The sequence below is a fragment of the Haemaphysalis longicornis genome, unplaced genomic scaffold, assembly GCF_048455015.1.
Source record: "Haemaphysalis longicornis isolate Haplotype H1 unplaced genomic scaffold, Haemaphysalis longicornis Haplotype H1 scaffold_8, whole genome shotgun sequence".
Classification (NCBI taxonomy): Eukaryota; Metazoa; Arthropoda; class Arachnida; order Ixodida; family Ixodidae; genus Haemaphysalis; species Haemaphysalis longicornis.
In genome coordinates, this window is record NW_027526445.1 from 167,073,001 (window position 1) to 167,091,045 (window position 18,045).

General features: G+C 46.4%; 1 protein-coding gene across 7 annotated transcripts; it reads right to left on the minus strand.

Moving 5' to 3' along the window:
* Positions 1-80: 80 nt before the first annotated feature.
* On the minus strand, positions 81-17,909 carry Pcmt (Protein-L-isoaspartate (D-aspartate) O-methyltransferase). Of its 7 annotated transcripts, none has more exons than XM_077681106.1 (9): positions 17,753-17,909; positions 17,460-17,588; positions 17,152-17,288; positions 15,873-15,977; positions 15,504-15,624; positions 14,548-14,633; positions 12,623-12,795; positions 6,336-6,390; positions 81-1,493 (listed from the first exon to the last, which is right to left on the minus strand). In XM_077681106.1, the coding sequence occupies exons 2-8, from the start codon at positions 17,569-17,571 to the stop codon at positions 6,369-6,371; spliced, it is 756 nt and encodes a 251-aa protein (XP_077537232.1). In that variant the 5' UTR covers positions 17,572-17,588; positions 17,753-17,909; the 3' UTR covers positions 81-1,493; positions 6,336-6,368. The 7 variants fall into 7 exon arrangements, with proteins under 7 accessions (XP_077537232.1, XP_077537229.1, XP_077537231.1 ...); XM_077681103.1 differs by having other exon boundaries at positions 12,618-12,795; XM_077681105.1 differs by lacking the exon at positions 6,336-6,390.
* Between the last annotated feature and the right edge of the window lie 136 nt (positions 17,910-18,045).

Below are 18,045 nucleotides of genomic sequence, written 5' to 3' on the forward strand. Positions count from 1 at the left end.
TTACTTCATTGATTTCTTTGAAATTGAGATTACTCCACAAATGGTTCGAAGTGCGTTTTAAATTAAAGCGCACTGCAAAATGAAGCAGAATGGGCAACATTGACGGTTTATTGAGAGCTCGGCAAAGCCATTCAACGGGACGTTCTTTGGACATTCTGTACACACCATCAATGCATTCATACCAAAAAATGGCAAAGCTGCCCATGAACCTGAGAGACAAAACGAAACCCAGAAAAAAAATAATTTTGTTCGCATTTCCGAAAATGACTGCTCTATAAACGAAAGGAAACAAAAAGCAAGTCAGCCCATCGACAACTTGCATCTTGATGCTGAAAATACGTCGCACAAATAAACTAATTGAGAAACGAAAAAATATTCTGGGCCTAATGTCTGAGGACTGTTCCATGTTGATTAGGAACATGCCTAATGCTCATTAAACCTAAAAAAAAGACACTTAGCACATGTCAGACGACGATCAAATCACCGGTGAAAAGTTCATTTACATAAAACAGGAATCCTAAACTAAGCAACACAGAAGTGAGTACAGAAAGACTGCTGTGGCCTGGCGATGTAACACACTTTTAATATGCAGCATCATTTACACTTAACTAAAGCAAAGTTTAACTAAAGCATACCAAGCTTCCACAGATCTAGCATTACCTAACATTACTGTAACCAAAGCATACTGAAACAAACAAGCTTAGGAACACAAAAAGAAGGATTAGTATGCTTTGAAATAAAAGAACTTCATTTGAAAAGAGATTCCATGCATCTCTCAGTGACCCAGGCACAAATATCCAGGACCAACTGCTTCCAGAAACCAATCGATGACTGCGGATAACCCACTTCTATTTTCCGCTATTAGTTAAGCAACGTGGAAGTAAGTCACACGGGTGGAGATGAAACGAACACCCTTAAAAGGTAGGGAATTACTGGTTTTAGGTGAGCTTGGAACAGTTACTTGGAAACCCCCCTCCCCATTGCATATACTCAAACGCTGCCAAACAGGCATGTTCGCGCGCCTTCACACAAGCGCAAAACTTAACAAAAAGAAGATGGGGGTAGGGGGTGCGAGGGATACAACTTCACACACTGCCTGCAAGGAAAGCGCACGCACAAAAGAGACAGGTAGACTTTGCTCTTGCAGACTTTTCAGCACACCACCCGACACACCACCACACCACAGTCCACTTGCTCTGCAGGAACAACTCGGCGTCCAGTTTTCAGCACAGGAACGTCGGAAAGGGAACTGTTTCAGTACATCATCATAGCGTCGACGGCACGTGTGCACGAAAAAAAAAAGCAGCTCAACCATTGACGGCGTCTTCAGCAACCTGGAGCAAAATGCATCATCACTTGTCAGGAGTCTTCGGCAGTCACTTGAAGGGCAGGGGACTAGGACTTCTCGACGGTCTTCTTCGCACTGCACGACTCTGACGACTGTTCGCGGGACCGCTCTGCCGCCTTTCGCCTATAGTTCATAACCGCGGCCACTGCAAGAAAAGCAAAAGGAAAAAGCGCAAGTCCAGATCAGTCTGCATGCCACTTTCGCAAATAAGGGTCAACAAGTCTACAGGGTTGCTGCGTTGATAGCATACGAGAGAAACATCGGAGTAACACGCCAGTTGACTAACTTTCTTGAATGACAAAACAAAGCCATGATGCAACATTCACCCAGCAACGAAACTTGGTTTTGTGGCAACCAATTACAAAGCACTACGAAGGACTCTCTCGGTAGCTGTCTATGCGACGTCAATTTTTGTGGGGTGCACACGATGTCTAGTGCAGCTAGTACACAATAAGAGGATTTGCACTACCAACAAACACTTGGACAAGTCAGCATTCCCTCAGAAAACGTGCATTTTACCCACATTGAAGTCTTCGAACAAGGAAAACGCTTGTCACGAGAGACCTTTTTAATGGCCAGCCTATCCATTATTTGACAGTGCTCGTGTAATGAAACACAGCCTATTGCGATGCTGCGCCTCATTTCTTTCTCGTGGTTTGCACCAGTTCTTGACAACTTGTTTAAGGCAGTGTAATAATAATAGTAGTAGTAAAACAATTTTGTGTTTCTTCTCTGTGTGATCATCATAGCAGTTGGCCAGTCTTAGGTACACACAAGCATGTATTGTTTATTGATCCCACTGGAAGGCAACTTGGCAGTTACAAGAAGCTCTTTTGTATGCACTATTAGCAGGTAGACTGCTCACGGTGCAAACAAAATGTTTCATGATTCCATAGGGCTGCATAAATGAATTGCCTTGATGTCATATGCAACTTGGCACTGCTACGAAACTGAACTAAATATTAAACGAGAAAGCAAGCAGTACAGTTGCCGATTTCAAATGCTAAAAGTTTAGGTGGGCTCAATTACTTAACTGTTGGCACGTTAACTATGACAGAAGCTGTGTTCCTAATGAGTTCAAGGGCTTACACCCTCAAAACAAGATATTGAAAAAAAAAAAATTAAGCTTTCTTGCACAAGACCTTTTTGCAGTCTTCAGAAAGGGGTTAAACTACACTGAAAACCAAATGTGAGCACATTCAGTCACCGCAACAAAAGCCAACAGCACACATCCATGCAGACGCTTGTACCTGGTTACATGTCTAGACGTGCACACCTATTTTAGATGCAAGCATATTGAGACACATCGGGGGAGACCTGGATGATGGGCAACATTATGAATGTTTGTGAACTCCAGCAAAAGGCAACAGTTAGAAGCTGAAGCTTCAGCTTCCAACTGTTAATTCTTCCAAAGGAAGAATAAGCAGAACTCATCGGAGTCGAAACTTCACTTGGAAGGAAGAATAAGCAGAACTCATCGGAGTCGAAACTTCACTGGTAGCTGCCCCAAAGGAGTTTCTGTCGCAACGCAATGACTACGCAGCAACTATGCCCAGCCTCGCCACAACCCAGCAAACTGCTGAAGCTACACGGCACAGCCAGCCACTACACGGCACAGCCAGCCAATCGAATCACCGTAAATAACCACATGACCCATGCCTTTAAAGTAAGGCCAGGTTTAGACAGTTGCCGCAACTGCCGTACTAACTTTAAAGGATGATGTCATTTCACGCCTTGGCCAACCAAACTGCATGACACGCAGTCTTTTTATGTCCATAGATCACGATATGGCTTTTGCGTTGGTAGCCTGAACATAGCCTAACAGTCAATTCCATGGATGGAGTAAAGCAGCTAGCTTAGCGTTATGCAGTAACAGTCCTCCACGGTTCTCACCAGGAATGTTTATAAGAAAAGGGAGGAGGAGAAGGGGAGTGGGGGGAGGGAATTTGAGAATTTCAAATGTTCATCCCAAAAATTGAACAACTCTGGTCAAATGTCAGGCACTGTGGTGCCGCAGCGTGGTGGAACGTGGAAGTTCTTAAACAAAACATGAAAGGGACTGCAAAGCCACTTGTTTAGCTTCCTTTTCACATAGCCGAGTGGTGGTGGAAAGTGCGGCCCACTCCTCTTTGTGCTGCTCTCGCACAGCGGTCTTTTTTAACAGCAGAGGTGTTCTTGCTGGCCGCAATGCGTGCAGCGTCACCAAAAAACCCTGAGTCATAGTTACTCCCACCGTTTACTGTGCCCCTGATCACGCGTTTTACGAGGAGCACCCGGCGTCGTCCAGGCTTGTGCCTGACGCTCGCAAAGAAATACCAAGAAAACAGTTAACGTGCGTGCCTCAATGGTAGGGGCAAAAGACAGCTTGCATTACAGATGCCCAGTTCGCGAAGCCGGTTGCCACTGGTTCCAGCGCGAGCTGATGCATTCCACTTTGGGAGGAACATGAAGGCCTGCGGACAAACTGATCCGGACCCGCGAGTCATGCATGAGGAAGGTGACGATATAGACGGATAAGACGACGACTACTACCACAATGAAAAGTGACGAGGGAATGAGTGAATAAAGAATTTCCACCCTAATGGCAATTCGTGGTGGTGTGCCATGCTTGCCGTGGGGGCGAATCCTGCCCTCCTCCCAAATGCACCCCAATCACTTTTCCTCATGAGGAATGCAGGGCCTCCCACTCTGGAATTAACTTCCACAGCACCATTGCCAGAGCTACAAAAAGGCATTTAGAGGTGCGACAGCACTCATTCTGTATACTTCAATGATTAGGCTGATGGGAAAAGCCTAAAGCAGACGGCATCACAGGGTCGTCTACACCCCAGTGATGCCACCACAAACATTACCGTATACATGGTCATTTACACCTAAAGTGGCAGCAGTGTATCGATTGGAAATCGGCTGTCTATTGCGCAGTCAAACTCGCCATGGAAGAAGAACATCTTCCCCTCTAGGCCATCAATGCATCGACTACCACTGACTCCAACCTGCAACAAGCAGATTGACTCCAATCTGCAAAGCAGCCTCGATTTGCCTTTTAACTTTAACATTTTGCGGTCCATCGTTGGGCACTGCCCGAAAACGCAACAGAGCCGTAGCGGTCAGCTGTCGGGGAACACCCTACTTGCGTGTTCAAGGTTACATTTCGCAGTTTTTCTCACTGCGATGTGCCCACATTCTTTGTATACATGATGCGCAATCTCTCGAGGGATAAGTCAACTTTGTTAAAGTTTCCTTTTTTTAGCATTAGCGTTCGGCATGGGCTTTCTGAATTCCAGAGCAGCGTTTTCACAAGTGATGTTCACTGAAAAGCATGGCCGCTTTCTCAACGCGTGTGTTCTATGGTGGCGCACTTAACGAAAAAGATGACGACTTCGTTGAGGAAGAGAATTGCGTGCCTCCATCAGTGACGACAGTGATTCGACAGAAGCGAGTGACCAAGACCCCCGACTGCAGTGGAGACAGCACCGTGCGGATCATTACTCTGCGAGCTACGCATTCTGTCGGAAGACTATGAAATGGAGGTGAAAGCTTTTTTTCCTGGCATCTGGAGGTTTCCATGTGGCAAAAGCTTTTTTCCTGGCATCTAGAGGTTTCCATTGCCAATAGTTTTATTTGGAAATGCACACAACTGCAGAACCACGGTGAGAAAGAACAGCGAAACCTGCAGTACCGCCGCAACCTCGTCCAAAAACTGGTGGTTGACCTGAGGGCTCGAGCCAAACAGCGGGGCCCGTCTGCACGTATGCAGTGCAAGGAAAGTCTAGATAAGATCAGCCAATTCATCTACAAGGTCCCAGGCAGAAACAGCAAGGACTGGTGTTTGTAGCCACAGAAAAACAAAAGGAAGGAAAAGAAAGACTTTTTCTGCAAAACCTGCAGAAGCACCCCGGCCTGCACCCAGGAGAATGCTTCGAGAGGTTGTACACGCTGCTGAAATATCGGTAAAGCAGTTGCAAGCAGAATGCAAAATAAAAAAATAACTATCCTGCGAGTTTTTCTTGCACAGTTCGCATTTTTTTTCAGGGTGCCAGAAACTGACGAAATAGTTGCGAAACGGACGGAAAGGGGGTAAAAGTTCTGGACCACGAAAGGTTAACATTGCAGACACATTTCCCACATCTCAGCACGAGGACATAACACTGCGATGCCTATTGGCTCGGCCCCACACAATCGACACTGATCAGCGGTTGCACTTAGTAGCGCTGTGCATGCTAGGTGGCTGGAGCAAGAGGATTGCTTGAAGAAATACATCGATTGCCATACTCTTTGCAGAACCCACAAAGCCTACCCACAATGCTGTAATGAGCCCCTAGCATTACAGTATGATAATGAGGTCTCACCAATTTGATCGACCGACCACTGCTCCCCTCCCCCCTCTCTCTCAGTCTCTCGAAGGGAAAACAGTTGCGAGAACTTCACTGCTTGACCTAGTGGCCATACTTGCACAGTGTACACCTTCATATAACACCCAGGATCACTAAACTAGTCGTATTCATAAAAAAATAATAGTAAAATAACCACCACAAGCTGAAGTTGCATGAAAGGTGACTGTCTGGAACACGTTTTAACTGTCAACATTTAACTTGCCACAGAGTCGCCTAAAGCTTCGAGTCAGCATCATAATAAACATGCGCTCCTGCAGTGCGTTTAAAAGAAATTTTAGGACTTTAAATTCTCAGATTCGTAGACTGAAAGGAAAGAATTTAGCCATGCAGCTTGAACTTTGAATTTAGTACCTCCAAAATACCCATGCTGAAATGCTTCATCGCAGCAAAAATTGGTAGCACATATAAGAACAAAAGATTCTATTCAAAAATTCTGCGGAAATGAATGCACTGCAGAGCAGAAAATTCCTCCTGTGCCCATAGCTTCTCAAAATTGCAGGGTTATGGCGAGATGGGGAACACACTGGTGTGCTCAAGTAAACGGCAGCACTGCGCAGCGGCGAAATGTCATCAAGCGCCGAGCAGCCATTTACCTGCGAGGGGCAGGCCCGAGGGTTTCGCGTCCCTTAGAGCATGGTGCAGGGAATCCTAGACACCAATGGGGGGACAAGACAGTGTCCCCAGAAAGGGGGGTCAATCGCCTATGGGACAAAGAGCCGTACCAACGGAAGGCACCACTCAAAACACTGCTCCCAGTAGTCAAACCACCGTCACGCTTGAAGACGACAGCACCTATTCTGTGGACCAGTGGGTGGTAATGTTCATGAACACAGGATAATGTGCAGCATTCATCTGTGGGCCAGACCACAGGGTAATGTTCAGGTTTATTCTGTGGACTGTAACCATGGTATAGTTGACCCTTACTCAACTAAACCAACCTAAAAGATACCAATCACCGCTTATTTACATAATTATTGTGTAGAATTGACTTTAAATAACAGGCTACTGCAAAAAAATTTACTTGAAAAAAAAAAATGCTACACAACTACTGGAACTCAAACCCAGTGAGTTAGCGCCAAAACCCAAGACCCAAGCGCCAAAACCCAAGCCAACTAGCACAGTCCTTTTAGCAGTTGCTAAAAACAAAACATAACCCTGTAATGTGGACCACAGAATAAGCTGAAGTCGCCTGGTCTACAGAATTCGCAGTGTGTTAGTAAACACAGGGGGAGCCACTGGTGTAGGGGGTGTGGGCAAAAGATGTAGGCACCTGCACTGCAAATTCGTCGTGGAAAGCATTCAGATATTTTACAAAATGAGCGCCAATGCAACCAGCAATATTTTGAACAGTGTGCATTTGACATTTAGCTAAGTTAGACTTAGCTAAGTGCGGGTGACAAGTTGATTATGAGGCTCAACTGCCGACACTACACAGGGGATGAGGCGCGCTGCAGTGGAGGGCTCCGGATTAATTTTGACCGCCTGGAGATCTTTAATGTGTGCCAAAACCTTGAACACACTGGCGTTTTTGCTCTTCGCCTCCATCAGAAGCAGGTGACAAGTAAGGTGAAAATAATTTGCAGCACAAATTAATGACTTAAGGGGGGACACTGGTCTTAAAACAATTTCTTTTAATTTTCAAGTTAACTCTGTGAAACTTGTCAGTCTTGCTGCTTTTTTCCCACTGATTTCAAATATGCCAGTATTTTTTCAGTTGGTCAATTAGTTCCCAAGATAATTAGAGATAATTAGCCATTTTTGCCCCCACAATTAACAAAACAGTGTTGGTCACAAAACTGTAATCTTTATATTTTCCATTACTATGAACCCTGCTGAATGCAATCTTGGAAACAGTTTTTTGATGCATCGCTTGGAACTAATTTTACAGCTCATTAAACTTCGGTGTTTGAAATGGGCACTGAAAATGGTTCCTTGCCACTGGTGCTACCGAAGTTTAATGAGCCGTAAAATTAGTTCCAAGCGGTGCATCAAAAAACTGTTTCCAAGATTGCATTCAGCAGGGTTCATAGTAATGGAAAATATAAAGATTACAGTTTTGTGAGCAACACTGTTTTGTTAATTGTTGGGGCAAAATGGCTAATTATCTCTAATTATCTTGGTAACTAATTGACCAACTGAAAAAATACTGGCATATTTGAAATCAGTGGGAAAAAAGCTGCAAGACTGACAAGTTTCACAGAGTTTACTTGAAAATAAAAGAAGTTGTTTTAAGACCAGTGTCCCCCCTTAACGAGCATGCTAACATTACTCATTATTACACTGGCTAAGCAGTTTAGCGACATGTCTCGGAAGCTGCCTGCCCACAATCACGGAAACAGTTTTCCAATTGTTCCTTACATCACTTCTGATGCTTCTTTCTACCCAGCAAAAAATTTATCCCAACTTAGTCTTCCTACGTTTCGTTCAACATAACATGACGCTGCAAGTCAGAACTACGAAAATATTTCATAAAATATGAAGTTGCATATGCATCTCCCATGACAGAACTTCTCTTTTGCCCACACCCAACATTCACCGCTGGCACCTCCATTTGTATGACATCACATTTTGATGTTTGCGTACTCAAGTAGATGCGCATGCAAGTCGCGATTAGACGGCCCATGAAAGCAACACACAACTTTGCAAGCTTGAAGCATCCAGCTTAAAAAACCCAATTCCAGAACAGCTTTGCCATGTAAGTATTGGCTGTGTGGGTAATATTAGCACATACCTAGAAGGCTACTAATACCCCTGTCACACAGCAAACCTACCTAATGTCATTCAAAGTGAATGACATTAGCTGTTAACGACATTCGGTTCGGTCGTGCGGGTCTACACAGCGAAACAAACGTCATTTTAGCGAGCTCACAAAACCGCAAAATCATATTTCAAGCGCATCTAGAATGTTTTCACGCATATTTTTTAAAAACTTACAGGAATATCTAAAAAAAGAAAATCTATCCCGGTTTAGGTGACATCAGTAGACATCACAAGCCGAGACAAGTTCGCAAAAAATCCGTATTAGGGTAGTGCATGCACTGGGGATGAGATTTTCTGTTTTTTTAGTACTTGTTTGTCTTTATTTGAACCGACAACATAAAGAGGAAAATATAAGTATGTACTAAAATATTTTAGAAACAGTATTCTTTGGTTTATTACTGAATTTTCTTGTCTAGTGACACGCCACTCCTGTCAAGGCTACTCATTTAGCCGGTAACGGAGGTCCGGGACCTCAGTTGGGCACTAAATGTCATTTGGTATTCTCGCGTAGCGCCGAATTGATGACATCTGCTCTTATTGTCATTAGATCTGCCATGTGACAGGGGTATTAGAAAATTTGTTAGAACACACAGAGCTGTCTTAAATGGTCACAAGGTTACACCAAAGACCATTAGTGAGGCTATCCTCATCGTGACTTCGGTTGAGATTTTATGTGCCAAAACTAGGGATGGGCGAATATTCGGTATTGTCGAATATTCGATCGAATAGCTCTCTATTCGTTATTCGCTTTGATCCGAATGCAGGTATTCGATATTTTCGAATTATTCGATGCTCCCGAATAGGCAGCTGAAAGCCAAGCTTTTCGGTCAAGCTTTCCGAGAGTTACCCCAGGCTTGGCTCAAGACCCAACGACGCGGACATTTCTATTATCAGTGCCGGCACTGCCGAGTTGCTGTCTTGCCTAGAGGTTCGACGAAGCTCTCGGCCGCCAGCACACTTAAGTTAAAAAAAAAAGGCGGCACTGAAACGACACCGCTCCGAACATAGCGGCACCAAGCCAGCAGACTTGTACAGGCCGCCATTTTGAATAGGCATGCCACCATTTTGAATAGGCATGCCGCCATTTTGAATAGGCTCGCACAGCGCGGCAGTACGCCGCACTAAGCGAGCCTATTCAAAATGGCGGCCAGCCACTTGCGCTTTGCTTGGCTACGGCCGAGGATACTAGTGGCTACAATACTTCTTTTTTTAGCGGAGCTTCTAGGCGGCGCTTAAACTTGTGAATGAGCAGCCGGTGGAAACTGCTGCACCTAGAGCATGTGGCGCTACAGGCATGTCTTCATGAAAACTTGTGAATACAGCAAAGGAAAGCTGTGTGTAAGATTTTGCAATAAATGTTCAACTGGTAATAGTTTTACACAATGCTGTGCCTACGTGAGTTCTAATTATTAGAAAAAAATGTGTACATTAGTCAGGTCACAAGTTGCTCATTTGTCTTTCTGATTTGCAATGTGTACTATTCGAACTATTCGATTCGAAATTATTCGACCAAATCACTATTCGCTTCGAATTCGCTTCGAACCTCAAAATCAATATTCGCCCATCCCTAGCCAAAACTGCACCTCAGCTATGAGGCGCACTACCGTGGAGGGATAAGGGAATTTAGACACCCTGGGGATATTGTACGCATGCCGAAATCTCGGCGCACAGGCGCTATTGATCTCCACCTCGATCAGGAAAGCGGACACTACAATTAAAATTGCAGCAGCGACAGGCTTACTCACATCGTGGCATCCAAAACACTTTCGCCTACTTTGTTTGGAACCTGGACACAGGTATGATGTAAGCTTTACGTCAATTGTGATAGCCAAGCAGATGGCTGCACTTGCACCAGTGTTAATTAGAGCAGCAGACCCCAAGGAACTAATATACTAATGCTAAAGCGTGACATCTGTCACATAGAACTAAATTTTGGCTTTTTTATGACCCATTCACAATAACCCTCAGCACCTTCTCAACTTCAAACAATATGGGGATTTAATTAAAGACGGCACTCCATGAAGTGGCACTGCCACCCTGGCAAACTAAAAGAAAAAAAGCATTTCTAAACAGCAGCTGTACTAAACCAATCACTTTTTAACCCTTGCAATGATGCAAACTAAATTACCATCGAAATTCACACGCATGAAAAGTAGTGCTGTTGAAAAAGACAGAAGGTGCTGCAAAATAAAAGCAAAATAGGTCCCACAAAAAACAAAGGATACCGCAAGACAAGGAGTGGGAACAACATTCAACCAGAGCACATGCAAGAAAAGGAAGCCCCACCCCCGCAAGCAAGAAAGACAGGCCAAAATGTGCGTCCTGCTCCGTTCCCTCTCTCCCCGTCACAGTGCAGTCATGCAACCAGACGCAGCCAAGAGTCAGACAAGTCCACCACCAGAGAGCTCCGTGGCTTCCCCGGGCGCCGCTGCCTCAACGCAGCAACTTTATTAACACCGCCGGGGCCAGCACGGCCGCACTAAAGACGGAAGTAAAGTGGAGGAAGCGGGCTGGAGGGGTCGTGTTTATCTTATTCCCCGCCGCCGGAGAAGCAGGCGCTTTCGCAGTTGATCTCGGAAGCGTGCCACTGCCAGTCCGCTCGCTCCCTCCGCCCCTGGGAGGCCAAGAAAGAAACGCTCACTGCCCGGTCCTGCCACGTACATAACTCGGGGCACCACTGGCGAGCGGTCTAAGCACCGGTCCCCAGTTCTTGCCAACAGTGCTACTGGCACATCTCTTGCAGTAGCCGGTACGCGACTGGGAAGGTTGACACACTGGCCCCTTTTTCGCAGTCCACCCCATTTCACTTTGCCAGAAAATCACCGCTGCAACTTTCAAACTGCTAACGGCATCCTTCAAATTCCCTTCTCACTTTGTTTCAACGAAAAGTGAAGGGAGCAGGCAACCACGTGCCACTGGCGGAAGAAATTGTCACGTTGGGAGACCAAGAAAGCTATGAGTTATGTTAGCCCTGTCCAATCTCCGCTGTGGCTGTCCCAAGCCAAAAATGGTGCCACTGTTTCCTTTTCTCTCAAGAACATAGCGAGACTAGCCCCAAAACCAATCCATCTGCCTCAGATAGGCCCTAACTACCTTTCGTGAAAATCCTTATCTGGACGGCTCCCTCTGGCAAAATCCTTGCGGGATGGCTATTTTTTATGCCAAGTGCTCCACTTTTACTGAAACCAAAAACTTAACGTGGTTTAACAGGATTAAGTCTGCAATTGCTTACTAATGACCTCACGAGTTTAGGTGCCTCGAGACCGTAATGCCGGTTTTTGAAAGATTGGTTTCGTAACCTCGCTACTGCTGCGTTCACAGCTACGTTGCAGCGATCAGGAATGCTGGCGTATGAAAAAACAGCTTGCGAGTTTAATACTTCACCACACAACAGCAATCAAAAGAGCCCTCAAAAAAACATACTGGGATGCTTCGATTATTCCGTGTGGTAGCACACACTTATTCTTGAAGACGGGTGGCCAAGCCCTCAAAAGAGCCCTCAAAAAAAAATAAACATACTAGGATGCTTCGATTATTCCGTGTGGTAGCACACACTTATTTTTGAAGACGGGTGGCCAAGCCCTAAAAAAAGCCCTCAAAAAAAAAAAAAAAAACATACTGGTATGCTTCGATTATTCCCTGTGTGGTAGCCCACACTTATTTTTGAAGACAGGTGGCCAAGCCCTCAAAAGAGCCCTCAAAAAAAAAAATAATAAAACATACTGGGATGCCTCAATTATTCCGTGTGGTAGCACATGCTTAAAAAAAAAAAGTGACACCTCATTTTCGAAGACGGGTGGCCAAGCCATCCCGGCACCTCAAACTTCACCACGTGCCAGCTAACGTGCGTTATCGACTCGGGAGAAGCACTATGCCTGTGCACCAGAACAAAAACGTTATCGCAACAGATATACCAAGACAAAAACGGGCATCAACCAAAGAGGAGAGAGAGACAGAGAAGCACCTTCTTCTCAGCGTACGTTAACTTGCCGGCCAGAGCTGAGGGAAAAAGAAAGAGGAGGAGGAGGAGAAAGAAGAGAAGAAAAAAAAAGGAGGCGGTGAGTGCATGCATGCAGGCACAGCGAGAGAGGCGGAGAGAGGTAAGGATCACTGACTCCACCTTCCAGGCCACTGGGACTCCTTGTCGGTGAGGGGCACGTAGACGACGCCCATGAGGGAGGTGCGCCTGATGGTGCCGTCGGCCAGCTTGTCCACCTGCTCCAACGTCTGGCTAGCCCCCGCCGGACCCACGGGGCAGATGAGCCGCCCGCCAGGCTTCAGCTGCTCCACCAGCTACGCGGGAGAGGGAAGCCCATCCACCAATCAGCAGGCTGGCTGCCAACGTGCTCCTCTCTTGATGGGAATACGTACGATGTATGTGCGGCGTACATACGACATGGCTTATGAAATGTACACACAATGCGTACGATGCACATGCAAGGTATATGACGTACATAAAGTATATACAGTACCAAACCGATTTTTCGGTGGAGATGGCGGGGAACGAAAAATAGTACGAATAAAAGAGCAGTCCGAAAAATCCATGAGCCATTGCTCCTATGGGACAACTGGCAGTTTCTCGGAAAAGTCCGAAATATCCAGCAAGTCCTAATTTCTGGAGTCTGAAAAAAACAGTTGGCTACTGTACAGTATGTAGCCCACTTATAGTGAACCCAGTTTTGATAAAATTCCGGCTACAAAAGAACAGATCGTCATTTCGCATTAAGATTTGCATACATAATTCATGTTCAGATACAGTGAAAAACTGATATAACAAACTAATTTCAGTTTCCCGAAGTGTTCATTATGAATCGGCTGGGCTGTACAATATTTGTATAAAGTACTGTACTTAATGTGCATATGATGTGTACAAGGCATGCCTGCCTTCCTCACGGAACCGAGCGGATGACCTGCTGCAAGAATGGTGCGCGGGATTTCACAACGGCGCTCCACCCACCTTCCCACTGCTCTCATTTGCGAGTTGAGAAAACGCAACAGGTAAACTCACAACGTCTCTGTGAACTGGCGTCCTGCCACCCAATGTGTCCAAGATGGCTCATTTAGACTCGCAAATGGGCAGCTGAGAAGAAACCAAATGCGGGCCCTGTGCGATCGGCTCTGTGTTCATGTGCAGTAACAGGGGATGTACACTGTAGAGAATGCCACCTGATGGTTGGAGTAACTGGGAGGTGGTGCCCCCACTCTGCATAAAAGTGTTGGTGTGCATTAAACGGGGCTTTTTGCTGTTCGTGAACTGGGCATCGTAGGTTCATTCTTCGGGGGCATCACACCCACATTCGGCCCGGCTAACGGCATCCACGCTACCCGGGCGCGTCTCTACTACGTAATGTGTTGCCCAGAGCATGCTGTAGAACAGACCACAATGCTCTCGGTGATACGAAAGTTGGAAGCCTTACACAGCACTCTGGACCACATTGTCTTTCCAAGGGGAGATTGGATGCTGCACAGAGATGTGTCGTGCCTTCTCCTAAGCTTTCTTCAGGAGATGGAACTGGCAGACTAGTAGTGGTGAAAGGAGCCTAACATTGGCTAATTAGGAGGAGCTTGGGTGGAGCAAGTACCTGCACATCCCGCCAGGCTAGCCCCGCCTGATCCCACGCAACAATCACCACCACCACCGCATGAAACCAAATGTGATGAAGATGGCCTAATGCTCAGATGGCTGCACCCACTGGTCGAAACGTGCTAAGCAATAACACACTGCAGATTTGGGTCAAGACACCAGGCACAGCCAATCGGGGATAACCGAGACATTGCATGCAAGGTTGAGTGCCACCATTTTAGTCCTCAATGGCATCCTTAAAAGTTCTTGTGATACCCGAGCGGGGACAGTGAAAAAATAGAACTGGTTCCACTCGTCTTCTGGATATCAGAAGTGGGATGGCAAGAATGCACAAGTGGCAGCAGCAGCTACGGAGCAAGCCAAACCTGTCTCGTCACAACAGTATTCACCAATGTGAGTTTCCAAAGTAAAACAAGAGACGCGTTTAGGAAATTGAGCCTGTAACCAAAAGCTACACTGACCTTGGCCGGCATGTCCGGGGCAGCGGCTCCGACATGGATGGCATCATAGGGAGCATGTTCAAGGTATCCTTCCCGGCCATCGCCCACTGCGATACATGCACACAAAAAAATGTGAGCAAAGCAAGCCATCTATAAACAGGAAAGCGAAGTAAATTTGCTGCACTCTCTGTAATGATACAAAATGATACAAAATTAACAATGAGGCAAAATTAACAACTGGCATTATCAAAGAAGAAACTTAGTTATCTAAAAAAGAAATATGCACATAGTGATGCAATGTGCGCAAAAGCATGCTTTTGGAGGGTCCGGTGTTTTCGTGGTTTAATGTTTCGTACTTTCAGTTGACGCCTAGCGTCTGTCCCGTCCCCGATCTTCTCTGTGTTTGTGTCCTTTTTTGGTGCTACAAAACATGCATCAGTCATCCCAGTACCAACGGGCCCAACTTTCCGCACTAATTTGATTTTGATGTCTAATGCACCGACGCTACACAGGCAATGAGGTGCGCCGCAGTGGAGGGCTCCGGATTAATTTTGACTACCTGGGGTTCTTTGATATGCGCCAAAATCTCAAACACACGGGCGTTTTCCCTTTTCGCCTCCGTCAGAAAAGCGGCCGCCGCGGCCGGGAGTCGAACCCGCGCTCTTGCTTTTCACACTAATTAGTAAATGTACTCGACATTTTTTACCGCTGCGTGTGAGAGCATTCGGAGGGACACGTAGCATGATTATCAAGATAGGTGCCCGTTTTTTTGCTGCTGTGTCCTTTCATTTTGCATCCACTGAATAAGAACACACCACCACTTGATACGCAAGCACAGAATGCATTTTGAAGTTTGCACTGTTAGCAACTAAGCTGCAGAAACGGGTTATGCTTACGATGAGAACTCGACCCAGAAGGAAACGTAGTCAGACAAGTGGAGGAGCGATGCAATAGATAAATGAAAAGCGTCAGCGTACCAACCAACTTGACCCTCTTGGACGCGAGCAGCTGCGGTTGATCCTTCTCAATGTTGGCAATGGACTCATTGACCAACTCTGGGATGTGGTCGATGCCAACGGCCAGGCCCGTATCGCCAACCTGCACAAACGGCCAAGGCATGTTAGTGGACGAGAGGGAACTCCGAGGCATTCTATCCCTGTACTGCGCACGCGCACAAAATTTCACCCCTTTCGCTAACTGTATCGTGTGTGACATTGGACACGGTACATTGAGAATAGCGCAGTAGCACTACTAAACGCTACGATGGACCGATGGGGGAGGGGCTACCGTAACTGCTTGCTTGCTGGACTACTCTTGCACAGAACAAAAGGCAGATGTGCCCCCACCATGAGTCCCATGCAGGCTGTCAGGTATCCGCTCCCCGAGCCCACATCCAGGGCCTTGGCTCCTTCCACGAGGTGATCCTTGAGTGACTCCAGAGCTTGCGCATGCTGCACAAAAAGAATCACGCCAACACCCTATGTGAGTGAGCGCCAAGCAACTACTGCAACAGCAAATGGCTGACAGAAGTGAAAGTGCCTGGAAAAGTAGGATACCAAGGCACAAAAAGGAAACCTGTTAGTTGGACTGGACAAAAAAAGAAAAGACAAGTATTTTAATGCTTGGGGGAGAGTTTGCAATGCTTGCCTTTGCCGTAAACATGTCAAAACTGCGTAGCAAAAGCATGGCATAAAGTAGCCAAGCATATAAGGAGTCAGCTACAGGGATCTGGTGAAGAACTAAGCGCACAAAATGTGGCTGTAAATCAACTGGCCGAGCTATGTGCCCTCGAAGTAGCAAAGAAGCTAAGATCAAGCAACAAGCAATGCCAGTAAGTACATAGGGTGCACCAATAAGGCCAAAAAAGTGCGCCCAACGGAAGTTTGCAAGTGTCCACATCAACCTGTTGATCTAGGCTCGAGACGCAAACCGAACTATAGAATGATGGTGGTGAATCAACCATGGTCTAAAGTACAAAATACAACAAAGAGGACAGGACATGTATGACGTGGTCAACATACGAATGCTGCGTGGTCAACGTACGACGTGGTCAGCAGCGACAACATATCTTGGCTTAACATGTCCCGCCTCCTGTCCAACAGCACTTATGCAAGAATGCGCCAACTAACTCTACAGGGAGCACTTTCAAACTACTGTAGGCAAACGTCAGCTGATGAGATATAAAAACGACAAAAAGATGGTTCAAGAAAGGTTTCACATGAACGTCCTGCCTTTCATCTACGTTGAGAGAGCAATAAACATTGTTCAACACAATGCAGGCCTCAACGGTGATGCCACATTGTCTGCTGTACATCAGGTGGCTGTGAACACACGTAAACGCCTAAGAACACCTGGCCTGCAACTTTCCAGAAAACAGAGTTCGATAATGGACATCTGTGCGGCATCGCGTAGCGCTACGCAGCCACGCCCACATTTGACGGCACCACCTGTGCCTTGAAACTTAAGAACGAAGCTAGGTGTTTCTTAAAAAACTGCACAAATTAAATGTTAAATCCTGCAAGCTTTCACACACATTTGCACAAAAGAGGCGGATAGGCTGTTGCTAAACTAAATATTAATGACCAGATACCGAATTGAGCGCCGATATGGTGGTTGTCTCCCTACCATGTGGGGTGCACTGATTGTGACAGCATATCCGATGCCTTGTGGAGAGTCCATGTAAGGGTTGTGCGGGCAGTAGTTCCCTCTGTCAACGGAGCTCATCGCCTGCTCAACCCTCGAGCTTCGGATGATCCCATTCTCTGCGGAGAGGGAAAAACAGAAAACAAGGAAAAAGACAGAGCAACTCAAAATGCCTCGGCATCGAGCAATAGATACGAAACTTCGTGGTGAGCGAAGCATGCGAACTTTGAGCAAGACTGCTCGTCAAAAAAAAACTACTCGCTTGGTTCGAAGCGAAGGCTTCTACTTACGCTTCAGGTTGCGCACCAAATCGAGGTTGTTCTTGCCGTGCGATCTCCACGCCATCGAGAATGTAGCAAGGCAAGACGTTAGGTAAACTCCAAAGACGCCTCTGAACAGCATCTACCGCAAGTTTCCACCTAGAATTAAGGAACAAGGCGGCAACTTACTCCTCCTGGAACAACATGACCGCCACGGCTGTTTCGGAGGGTCAGCTCCTACGGGAGCCGGGGAAGGATTGAGGTAGGGCTTCGCAACGCCGCTAAATTTGAGCGGGAGTCAAGGCGACGGCGCAACAACTCACCTGGAGACGTGCTCGTACTGACAAGACCGACAGCCGAAGCGCAGAGCGCGCTTCTCGAGCTTCAAACTCGGCTGTTACGCCATCGAATACACACCGACATCACAGCCGACATCACTGCCACTACTGCGCGTTTTCGCGACGGCTTATTTGGATCGAGCCGTCCTGCTTGCCCTTTGGCGGGCAAAGACGCAGCATAAAAACAAAATTTTATTTATTTGTTTTCACACTGCAGAGAGAAAAGGCAGGAAATGCGTTTGTTTATTAATAATAATTCACACGAAGGCGAGCGAAAT